Here is a 12,292-nt window from a genome sequence, read left to right on the forward strand (position 1 = left end):
TCCCCAGACCCGCAAAAAAAAAAAAAAAAGAAATATAAAAACACTGAGATGAGCCGAGCCGGGCATGGTGGTACATGCTTGTCATCAGCCTCAGCTACTTAGTGAAGCTCTCCACAACTTAGTGAGGCTCTGTTAAAAAAAAAAAAAAAAAAAAAAAAAATAGAAGCCGGGCATGGTGTTGCACACTTGTAATCCCAGCATTCGGGAGGCTGAGACCGGAGGATCACAGTTCATGGATAGCCTCGGCTACTTAGTGAGGCCCTCTCAACTCAGTGAGATCCAGTTTCAAAATAAAGAATAAAAAATAGGGCAGGGGGTATAGTTTGGAGGTAGGATGCCCCTGGGTTCCACCTCTAGTAACACACACACACACACACACACACACACACACACACACACACACTAGGACTGGGGATGTAGCTCGGTGGTAGAATGCCCCTGAATTTTATTCCCAGGACTGCAAAATAAATAAATAAATAAACAAATAAATAGGGCTGGGGGTGTAGCTCAGTGGTTGGTAGAGTGGAAGCCCCTGAGTTCAATCCCTAATACTCCCCTCAAATTATGTAGCAATATTTTCAAAATTGTATAAGAATGCCTGGCATGGTGGCACACACTTGTAATCCCCAAGCTTGGGAGGCGGAGACAGGAGTGAGGTAGAAAAGAAGTAGGCAGGTAGGGAAGAGGCCTCCATAGAAAAAAAAACTTAATTTCCTGAGGGGCAATGAATACTAATTAACTTCCAAGGCTCCTAAAAACAGACTAGCCCTTCCAAGGTTCAGAGATAAGAATGACCAAAGCTTCACAAAACCATCTGTTTACTAATCAACAAACCCAGGAAACATCCCTGGAGCAAGCCTGACACCTCTACTGAAAAAAGGAGACCCCTCAAAGACATGCAAATACCCTATGCAAATTTTAAGAACTGCCTCCCAGACTCCAAGTAACAGAGGACTTACAGAGATATATAAACCCCTAGACCAGTCACTAGGACGGTTACCCACTCTGGGCACCCCTCCCCATTGGGGAGCTTTTCTCTCTCTTGCAGGTCGCGTTGGCTTTAGAGAAGGTGGGGTGCAATTGAAGGCACTTGGCCCGGACTACACTTGGGTAGTGACCTGAAGGCCTCCACTGGATGTCAAGGCCGACCAGGGCCCCTAGGGGTGACCTGCACTTCTTTTCTGGCAGATTGCGTGGACTTTGGGAGAAAGCAGCTTGCAACTGAAGGCATTTGGCTTGGGCTACCCTCAAGTATTGTCCTGAAGGCAGCTGCTGGGCACCGGAGTCCAGACAGCCCTCGGGGGTGTTCTGCCACTTTTCCCTATTCCCTGCTGTTTCTTTTTTCTTTTCTTTTCTTTTCTTTCTTCTTCTTCTTCTTTTTTTTTTTTTTGGTGGTACTGGGGTGCCTGGAAGCCCTTCCACCTCCAGGCTACACTCCCAGACCTATTTTTATATTTTTATTTGGAAACAGGCTCTCTTAAGCCAGCGCGGCTGGCTTCGAACCTGCATGATCCTCCTGTCTCCGCCTCCCAAGCGCGGGGATTACAAGCGTGCACCACCACGCCTGGCTTCCCTGCTGTTTCTTGCTCCCCTTCCTGCCGTCTGGGGGTGTCATTCTTTGCTCGCTGCAGACAAGAATCTGGCAAGGAAACGCCGTGTTTCTTCTCAAGAAACCCCGTTTCAGGAGGATCATTCCAGTGTAGCCTGGAGGTAGAAGGGCTTCCAGGAACCCCAGTACCACACACACACAAAAAAAATTATTTAAGAATTTCTCATAGCCTCCAGAATTCAGTAGTGATACAGCCTTCTTTTCAGAACAGCTCTAAAATGATATTGAAAGAATTTCCTAATCCAAGTGGGGAAAATAGTTCAATTTCATTTATACTGAGAAATTGAATGCCTTTCAATAATGTGCTTCTAGAGTGAAAAAGCTAATTATGGTATAGGCATGGATAAGAGACAGGTTTGGTGTGTCAGTGGCTCAAAGCAGCTGAAGTCAAAGGACTTCTGGACCCTGGGCCAATAATAGATTGATTGATTGATTGATTTTGCAGTACTAGAGATAGAACCCAGGAGCATTCTAACTACAAGCTGCACCCCACCCCTATTTTTTATTCTCTCTCTCCCTTTTTTTTCCCCAGTACACTGATCTAAAGTAAGTTGAACACAAGTACTAGTATTACAGGAGCATGCCACCACACCCAACTGCAAAATACATATATATATTTATACATACATATATATATTGTGTATATAAGATATATATAAATTATTTTGAGGGGCCGAACTGGAGGTTGAACCCAGGGGCATTCTACCTCCAAACTACACCACCAGCCGTCTTTTTATTCTTTTTGAAAAAAAAAAAAAATAAAGTTAGAAAGATTATAAATCTATATTATTTCTAACATGATTTATGGACCATGACAGAATTTTAAGCAATTAATAATACTGTGCTAATGCACTGTTTGGCTACACGTAGAGCAAGTTGAACATGTTACTCTATTTGAAAGTTGTCAGGATCAGTAAGATGTATATGACTAATAAAAAGACCACAGATGAGAAATCAGGAAAGGCAAAAAAAAATAAAAATCTCAAAGATAACGGATGATGGATATAGAAGCATTAATTTCTGTACACCAAAATGAATCATTCTGCCCCTCTGGAAGATGGGTACTCCAAACTACAGATTTCCTTTCCATACTAAAACACTGAAATAAATTACAACTAAAAATATGTCTCAGCTGGGCATGGTGGCACATGCTTGTAATCCCAGCATTTAGGAGGCTGAGATAGGAGGATCTTGGTTGGTAGACTGCCTCAGCTATTTAGTGAGGCTCTTTGCAACTCAGTGAGACCCTGTTTCAAAATGAAAAAGAAAAAATAGGGTGAGGGGTGTAGCTCGGAGGTAGAATGCCCCTGGGTTCCACCCCAATACCACAAAAAAAAAAAAAAAAGGATGTTGCAGCTCAGAGGTAGGATGTCTCTAGTTTTGGTCTGCGTGTGGTGGCACATGCCTATAATCTCAGTAGTTGGGAGGCTGAGAAAGGAAGATCACAGGTTCAATTTAGCAAGACTGTGCAACCTAGTGAGACCCTGTTTCAAAACAAAACACGAAAAAAGGGCCGCAGTAGCCGGGCGTGGTGGCGCACGCTTGTAATCTCCATGCTTGGGAGGCAGAGACAGGAGGATCACGCAGGTTTGAAGCCAGCCTCGCTGGTTTAAGAGACCCTGTTTCCAAATAAAAATATAAAATAGGTCTGGAAGTATAGCCCTGAGGTAGAAGGGTTTCCAGGAACCCCAGGACCACCACCACCACCAAAAAAAAAAATGAGGCTGCAGTATAGCTTGGAGGTAGAACGCCCCTGGATTCAATCACACACACATGCGCGCACACACACACACACACACCCCATGTATGTCCCTGGGTTGAAATCCCATTTAAGATGTGCCCTAGGCCAGGAGTGAAGCCTAGATTTTCACTCTGGTTCAGGTGGGTCTTGGCCTAGATACTGGATGAACAAATACTCCCCCTTTCCCTTAAGGGTATTCCCCGCTGGCCTTTCTGGTAAAATGTGTAGCAGCTGCTGTCATCATTTTGTTGCAGAAATTCCCTGACACACTGGGAACACTGCTCCTGCTACAAAAAACGGTGGTGGAGGAGGAATACCAACACAGAGGGGAAAAGTAGCACTTGTGCCAAGCCTGTGAGGGGAGGAGGGAAAAGACTATGGGAAGCCTAAACACAAAGGAAGGATTAAGGACGGAAAGAAGCCAGGTATGAACAAAACAGCTCCCACAGCCCAGGTGCACTTATCATGCAGGCCAGCGTAGCTAATTCCTGCTCCTCATCTCTGTAGCCAAGCTTCCCTGTGCGCTTTTTTAGAGCCATCAGGCCAGCAGTGCTTCATTAACAACTGAGCACTGAGCACTTTCAAGGATACCTTGAGTCCTTGCCAGGGGAGGCTGCCTCGAAGGAAATACATGAACATATGGCCTAAGGCTTCCAGATCATCTCGCCGACTTTGCTCTAAAAGGAAAAACAGAGCACACATTATGTTTGCAGTTATTAAAGGAGAAAGAGGTTCAAACCCAAGTAATCCTTTCAGAAGCCCTTCTGCTTACTAATTCTTTGTATATTTAAACCAGGAATAGCATGTCACATCAAAACCAAAAACAATGTGTACTTCCTTTATCTAAATCTGTTGTTGGCAAGTAGACAGCAAGTGAAAACAGCACATTCTAAATTTAAACCAAGCCGCAATCACTAAACAGTGAGTAAGCGCCCCTCACTCAGTGCTGGCACCTGATGGAAAGTGAGATAATTTAAATGAAATGCTACTTCCACTGTATAGCTACCATTACTCTTTTGTTATCACCAGGTAAAGTAAGCAGAAGATGAAGCAGCTGAAGCTGTTTAAATAGTCCATTCTGAGTAGGCCTGCAAAGACACAAGCTGCAGAATGCTTGACACACATACTTAGCACTTTTCTCATCATTAAAATTAACATTAAAAATTCAATTTTGCCAGGCGTGGTGGCGCACGCTTGTAATCCCCACGCTTGGGAGGCAGAGACAGGAGGACCACGCAAGTTCGAAGCCAGCCTCGCTGGCTTAAGAGACCCTGTTTCCAAATAAAAATATAAAATAGGTCTGGGAGTGTAGCCTGGAGGTAGAAGGGTTTCCAGGAACCCCAGTACCACCAAAAAGGAAAAAAATTCAATTTCACATAAGCAAACATCAATGCAGAACCTCTTGGTTCCTATTCCATTTGTACCATGTTCCATAACTGCCTTAAGAAAACATTAAAGTTCATTACTAAGTTGCCCTCTACGCACACAAAAAATAGTATGAGCATAGCCAGGCAGGGTGGCACACACTTGCTATCCCAGCATTTGGGAAGCAATGACAGGAGGATCGCGGTTCGCGGACAGCCTCAGCTGCTTAGTGAGGCCCTCCGCAACTCAGTAAAACTCTGTTTCAAAATAAAGAATAAAAAATAGGACTGGGGGTTTAGCTCAGAGGTGGAATGCCCCTGGGTTCCATCTCCAGTACCGCAAAAAACAAACAAACAAAAACCCAACAACAACAAGAGGCTACCTTCAATATGATTGTGGTCTTTTGTTTTTGTGCAGACAGTAAAAATGAAAAATTGTCATATAGACAGGGAAAGCCACTCAGTTAACTCAAGATAAAAAAAAAGTGCAACATGTTTAACTGCTGCCTGAAATTATGGGGAACTTTCAAAAGAAATAATAAATAGTACTCTAAGGTATAGATGAAAAAAGAAAACAGCATCTTTCTGTGGTCAGGGATGAAAAGAGGAAGCACCTCTAGCTGGAGATGTAGCTCAGAGGTAGAGGGCCCACTCAGTGAGGCCCTGGGTTCACTAGAACAAAAGCGGGGGGCACCTTGGCAGAAACAGCATAAAACTGACTTGTCGTACATCCTCTAAGAAATCAGCAAGTTCATCAGACACGGCTTGTATGAAGTTTGCAATAAAATACTACATATCATTGAAAAAAGCAATTAGATAAAAACAGTTAAGAGAATATAAGGGCAGGGAGTGGGGGCGCACGCTTGTAATCCCAGCATTTGGGAGACTGAGGCAGGAGAACTGCGGTTTGTGGACAGCCTCAGCTACTACTTAGTGAGGGGCTTTGCAATTCAGTGAGACTCTGTTTCAAAATAAAGAATAAAATAGGGCTGGGGGTAGTTCGGAGGTAGAATGCCCCTGGGTGCCATCCCCAGTACTGCCAAAAAAAAAAAAACAAAAAAAAAAACAAGAGAGAGAGAGAGAGAGAGAGAGAGAGAGAGAGAGAGAGAGAGAGAGAGAGAGAGAGGATATGAATATAAAGGTACACACACACAAAAAAGGACTATTATGTCAGGTGAGTTGAGGCCTCCACAAAGTGGGGCAGAGAGAAATCACACACTGAGTTTTTCACACTGTATCAACACCTACTCCCTGCCTCTCCATTTTTATATCTACTTTCTGTAACAAGAGGCCCCTTAGTAATAAAAAAGTCACACCAGATAAAAATGGTTTATATTTAAATGGTTGAAATTTAGTTATTTGAGCACTAGAGGGCAAAACTCTCCACATTTTCAGTATTAATCAGACCTACAGGAAAAAAAGATGTCTCCCAAAAGCCAACTATGAAATATCACTTTCCAGTCCTAACATTCTAAAATAGTCAATGATAAATTAGGGCTTTTCAAGGGGAAAAAATACAACTGTGAAAACCAGAGTGCCTTATTCCATACATCTCTGAACACTCCACACTTGTTCAAGTCATTATTTCCATATGCTCATCTTTTCAGGGAGGTTTGAATACCACTAAGACCAGTAGGACACAACTCCTTCAATTACCTTAAAGACCAGCTTTCAACCAATCAGAAGGATGCACTTGGTTTACATGTATTATATTCCTGACTTTAGGTTAAATATATTTTGTTGAAAGAGGCCATGTAACCCAGTGTTCTCAGCCTTATTTCAACTATTAAACAATACAAAACTGGGTTGTCTCAATCAGGCACTATTCAGTGGGAACGTGGCTCATCTACTGTGGTACTTTCAGATTTAGGAGGCTTTCCCCTTGCTCTCTTCTCTTAAAAAATAAACAATTCTCTCTAAGCCATTTCCCATTTGTCTCCTAATTTTCAATATAAAGGAGGCAACACACTTAAAAACCAAGAGCAGAGCCAGGTGTGGTGACGCACGCTTGTAATCCCAGCATTCGGGAGGCTGAGACTGAAGTATCACAGTTCTTGGACAACCTCAACTACTTAGTGAGGCCCTTTCCAACTCAGTGAGACCATCTCAAAATATAGAATAAAAAATAGGGCTGGGGTTGTACCTCAGAGGTAGAATGCCCCTGGGTTCCATCCTCAGTACCCCCAAAATAATTAATTAATTCGTTCATTAAAAGGACTGAGCATGGTGGTATGTTTGTAATCCCAGTATTTGAGAGGCTGAGACAGGAGGACTGCCAATTCGCAGCCAGTCTCAGCAAAATGTGAAGCTCTCCACAACTTAGTGAGACCCTGTTTAAAAATAAAGAATAAAATGGGGCTGGGTGCCAAGAATGGTGGCGCACACTTATAATCCCAGCATTTGGAAGGCTGAGACAGGAGGATCGCAGTTCACAGACAGTCTCAGCTACTTAGTGAGGCCCTTTGCAATTCAGTGAGACCCTGTTTTAAAAGGAAAGAATTAAAATAGGGCTAAGGGTATATAGCTTAGAGGTAGAATGCCCCTGGGTTCCATCCTCAGTAACACACACACACACACACATACACACACACACACACACACACACACACACACACACAGACATACATACACACAAAAATAAAATTTAAAAAATGGGGCTGGGAGCATAGCTCAGAAATAGAATGCCCCTGGTTCAATCCCAAATACAGCAATAAACATATAAATAAGTAAATAAGTAAGTAAGTAAGTAAGTAAATAAATAAATAAATAGGGCTGAGGGTGCAGCTTGGAGGTAAACGTCCCTGGGTTCCACTCCCAGTACCATGTGCGCGCGCGCGCGCGCGCACACACACACACACACACATTTTTACAGTACTGGGGATGAAACCCAGGGGCATTTACCTCAGAGCTATATCCCAGTCCTATTTTTATTATTTATTTTGAAACTAAGTTGGGGAGGGCCTCACTAAGTAACTGAGGCTGGCTGTGAACCTGTGATCCACCTGTCTCTGCCTCCCAAGCACTGGGATTAAAAACTTTATGTAATTAGCTATGACAAGGAGTACAGACCTGATAAAATTCTGTTCATACATTTACTCTTTAGGATGTTAATTTTCAAACATATTTTCCTAATCGCCTAGGAACATTTTCTTTAAATAGAATCTTCCATGGAAGCCCAAACAAATAAAAAGGGAAACTATTCTGGAGAAGCTGGCAAGAGCTCTGAGTTCTGCCTGTTTAGCCTCCCCACTGATCCTTAGTTTTCTTTCACAAATACTCTCTTAGGCTAGTTTCTCTGACAAGTAAGGTATTCTGTCTTAATTAGAAATTTTAGTGATATTTGTGTAGACTGCCAACCCCCAATAAAATAGAAGACTCATGGTAAAGCAAATATATTTTCACTGAAGACAGAAGCTCTCCTTTGTAGAATTAAGCATAAGGAACAAACTTAGTCCATGTTTTAGCAAAAGCATTCTTGTTTGATGCAGACATCAGCTTGATGTCCTTTTCAGGACTGTCATTTATGGGGTCATATGCATGTAAATACCAAGCTCATTATTAAGCCGACTAAAATTCTATGAGCTCATTATAATAATTCAAGTTTCCACACTGCTGAGAAACAAATCAGTAGCCAACATTGTAGAGACTTAGAATCTATGAGTAGTCAATAGGATACTTGGCAAAACCAATAAACTTATTAATACAAAAATCACTTACCTTGTGAAGCAAGTAAGTACTACAAGTTGCAATGAACAATGAGATAAAAGTGTTACTGGAATGAAAAGTTGTTATAATGACTTGCCCCTTTCATAGAGCAGAAAATAAACACACCTTTGCCAAGATGCGTGTTGATGGACATGTATCTTGCAGTTCCAGTTAAGCTTTTGTGCTCCCTATAAGGTATGTGTTTTTTAGTTTCAGGATCAATGTACTCCTTGGCCAGTCCAAAGTCTATAATGTGTATAACATGCTCTTTCTTATTGCCTTGTCGGCCAATCAGGAAGTTTTCTGGCTTGACGTCTCGGTAAATGAGATTCTTTGAGTGCACATATTCCATTCGAGATAGCTAAAAGAGAAAAAAGTAAACAAAAGAAATGCTTTAAATAACTATATTGGTCTATACATGAGCAAATAAAGCAGTCTAACTGAGGGGAAGGGAGGGGGAAGAGGGAAACTCTCTAAAGCACATGATGTACTTAAACAAACATATCAAAGTCAATCACTAAGCCAAGCATGGGAAGGCAGGAGAGGGAGGGAATGGCTCAGGAGTTGAGAAAAGGCTAACTGGGTGATGCGTGCATGTATGCATCCACGATTTTTTTATCCCATTAAGATGTATGACTACAATGCACCAATAAAAATTTTAAAAAATAACTTTATTGGAAGTAAAATGTCAAGATGTTTCTTTTTGTCATCATAAGATTTTTTTGTTTGTGACATGGTCTTGCTTTGTTGCCCAGGCTGGCCTTAAAACACCTGGGCTCCAGAAATTCTCCCATCTCAACCTTCCATGAAGCTGGTATTACAGGCACATGCTCAGCATATAAGGTTGTAATTGTTAAAATAAAAATAAAACTCAACTCTTCTTAACCACACAGTCACTTTACTGATTTGTAAATCAAAAAGGCCAGGTGTGGTGACACACATCTATAATCCTAATACTTGGGAAGCTGACATAAGATGATATTAAGTCCATGGCCTGCCTCAGCAACTAAGTGAGGCCCACTACAGCTTAGCGAGACTCTGTTTCAAAATAAAAAATAAGCGGAGTGTGGTGGCACATGCTTGTAATCCTAACATTTGGGAGGCTGAGAAAGGAGAATCACGGTTTGAGGCCACTCTCAGCTACTTAGGCCCTTTACAACTCAGTGAGACCCTGTTTCAAAATAAAGACTAAAAAACAGGGCTGGGGCTAGGGAAGTAGCTTGGAGGTAGAATGCCCCTGGGTTTCATTTCCAGTACAAAAAGAAAAAAGAAAAAACATCTGTAGTGCATTAATAAATAAATAATAAAAGCTGGGTATGGTGATGCACACTTTTTCATCTGGGAGGATGAGACAAGAGGATCATAGGTTTGTGGCCAGCCTCAGCTATTTAGTGAGGCCCTCTGCAACTCAGTGAGACCCTGTTTCAAAATAAAAAATGAAAAATAGGGCTGAGGTGTAGTTCAGAGGTAGAATGCCCCTGGGTTCCATCCCTAGTGCTGCAAAAACAAACAAACAAAAAATTAAAAATAAGAAGTAAGAGCCAGGCGTGGTGGCGCACACTTGTAATCCCAGCATTCAGGAGGCTGAGACCTGGAGGATCGCGGTTCGCGGATAGCCTCAGCTACTTAGTGAGGCCCTCTGCAACTCAGTGAGATCCAGTTTTAAAATAAAGAATAAAAAATAGGGCAGGGGTTGTAGCTCAGAGGTCGAATGCCCCAGGGTTCCATCTTCAGACCAGAAAAAAAAAAAAAAAAAAAAGAAGTAAGAGTGTAGTTCAGAGGTACAATGCTCCTGGATTCAATCTGGAGTACCAAAAAAAGTAAATATAACCCAAACAGTATTCAAAATATTTCTTTCAATTTTCATTAAATGTTTCTATCTATAAAGCTTTTCTATTTGGTATAGAAAGGGAGATTAGGGATTTGGACTCAACAGTCAAGGGTTCTTTGCATCTTCCAAGGTCTTCTTCAATTTCTTTCTTTAATGTTTTATTGTTTTCATTGTAGAGGTCTTTTACATCTTTAGTTAGGTTTATTCCTAGGTATTTTATTGGTTTTGAGGTTATAGTAAATGGAACTGTTTTCTTTATTTCTTTTATTGTGGATTCACTGTTGGCATAAAGAAAGATAACTGATTTCTTTAGATTGATTTTGTATCGCTACTTTTCTGAATTGGTTAATCAGCTCCAGTAATCTTTTGATTGAGTCTTCTAGATAAAGGATCATGTCATCTGCAAATAAGGATAGCTTAAATTCTTCTCTTCTTATTCAAATTCCTTTTATTTCCTTCTCTTGTCTTATTGCTGTGGCAAGAGTCTCAAGGACTATATTGAAAAGGAGTGGTGATAGTGGGCATCTTTGTCTTGTTCCGGATTTTAGAAAAAATTCTTGCACTTTTTCCCCATTCAATGTGAATTTGGCTTTGGGTTTATTGTGTGCTGCCTTAATGATGTTGAAATACAATCCTTCTATTCCAATTTTCTGCAGTGTTTTTAACAAATGGGTGTTGGATTTTGTCAAACGCTTTTTCAGCATCTATTGATATTATCATGTGGTTTTTGTTCTCAGTTCTATTTATGTGGTGAATAACATGTATTGATTTGTGTATGTTGAACCAGTCTTGCTTTTCTGGGATGAAACCAACTTGGTCGTGGTGTACAATTCTCTTGATATAGTTTTGAATGCGTATAGCTAGTATTTTGTTTAGAATTTTTGCATTTTGTTCATCGAGATCTTCCTTGCTCAATGATAGGCAGAATAAATATCATCAAAATGGCCATTCTGCTAAAAATAATTTATAGATTCAATGCAATTCCTATTAAAATATCAACAACATTCTTCATAGACCTAGAAAAATCAGTCATGAATTTTATATGGAGAAAGAAAAAACCCAGAATAGCCAAAGCAATAGTAGTAAAAACAGCCTGGTATTGGCACAACAACAGGCAGACTGACCAGTGGAACAGAATAGAAGATAAAGAAACAAACCCACATACCTATAGTCAGTTGATCTTTGACAAAGGGGCCAAACTTGTACGCTGGAGAAAAGACAGCCTTTTCAACAAATGGTGCTGGGAGAACTGGCTATCCATTTGCAGAAAGATGGAACTAAATCCTTACCTCTCACCATGCACAGGAATCAACTTGAGATGGATCAAAGACTTAGAAATTAGACCAGAGACTGTGAAGTTATTAGAGGAGAGCATAGGCTCAAGCTTCCAGCATACAGGCACAAGCAGTAACTTTCTCAACAAGACCTCCAAAGCACAAGAAATTAAAGCAATAATTAACAAGTGGGATGACATCAAACTAAAAAGTTTCTTCTCATCAAAGGAAACCATCAAGAACCTAAAGAGAAAGTCTACAGAATGGGAGCAGATCTTTACCAGCCACCACTCAGAGAGCTAATATCCAGAATATACAAAGAGCTCAAAAGACTCGACACTAGCAAAACAAATAATCCAATCAAGAAATGGGCAACTGAACTGAACAGATACTTCACAAAAGAAGAGATACAAATGGCCAATAGATAACATCATTAGCCATCAGGGAGATACAAATCAAAACTACGTTGAGATTCCATCTAACCCCAATCAGAGTGGCAAGCATAAAGAAATCAAATAACAACAAAGGCTGGCGAGGATGTGGGGAAAGAAACTCTTACACTGTTGGTGGGAGTGCAAAGTAGTTAAGCCACTATGGAGATCAGTGTGGAGATTCCTTAGAAAACTGGGAATAGATCCACCATATGACCTGGCTAACCTCTCCTGGGTATTTGTCCAAAAGTGTTGAAATCAGAGAACTACATTAACATATGCATAACCATGTTCATAGCAGCACAATTCATAATAGCCAAAATATAGAACCAACCTA

General features: G+C 41.0%; 1 protein-coding gene across 4 annotated transcripts in view; it reads right to left on the reverse strand.

Annotated features, from left to right (window-relative positions):
* CSNK1G1 (casein kinase 1 gamma 1) overlaps window positions 1-12,292 on the reverse strand; it is a gene marked incomplete at both ends in the record, with an annotated part of 111,848 nt that overhangs the window by 46,768 nt on the left and 52,788 nt on the right. For all 4 annotated transcript variants that reach the window (XM_080693194.1, XM_080693192.1, XM_080693195.1 and 1 more), the window contains 2 exons: window positions 3,942-4,027; window positions 8,546-8,780. In XM_080693194.1, coding sequence (XP_080549320.1) covers window positions 3,942-4,027; window positions 8,546-8,780 — 321 coding nt within the window. The remainder of the gene's footprint in view (window positions 1-3,941; window positions 4,028-8,545; window positions 8,781-12,292) is intronic.

The sequence above is a fragment of the Muscardinus avellanarius genome (genome assembly GCF_963383645.1).
Source record: "Muscardinus avellanarius genome assembly, chromosome: 3".
In the NCBI taxonomy this organism is placed as follows: domain Eukaryota; kingdom Metazoa; phylum Chordata; class Mammalia; order Rodentia; family Gliridae; genus Muscardinus; species Muscardinus avellanarius.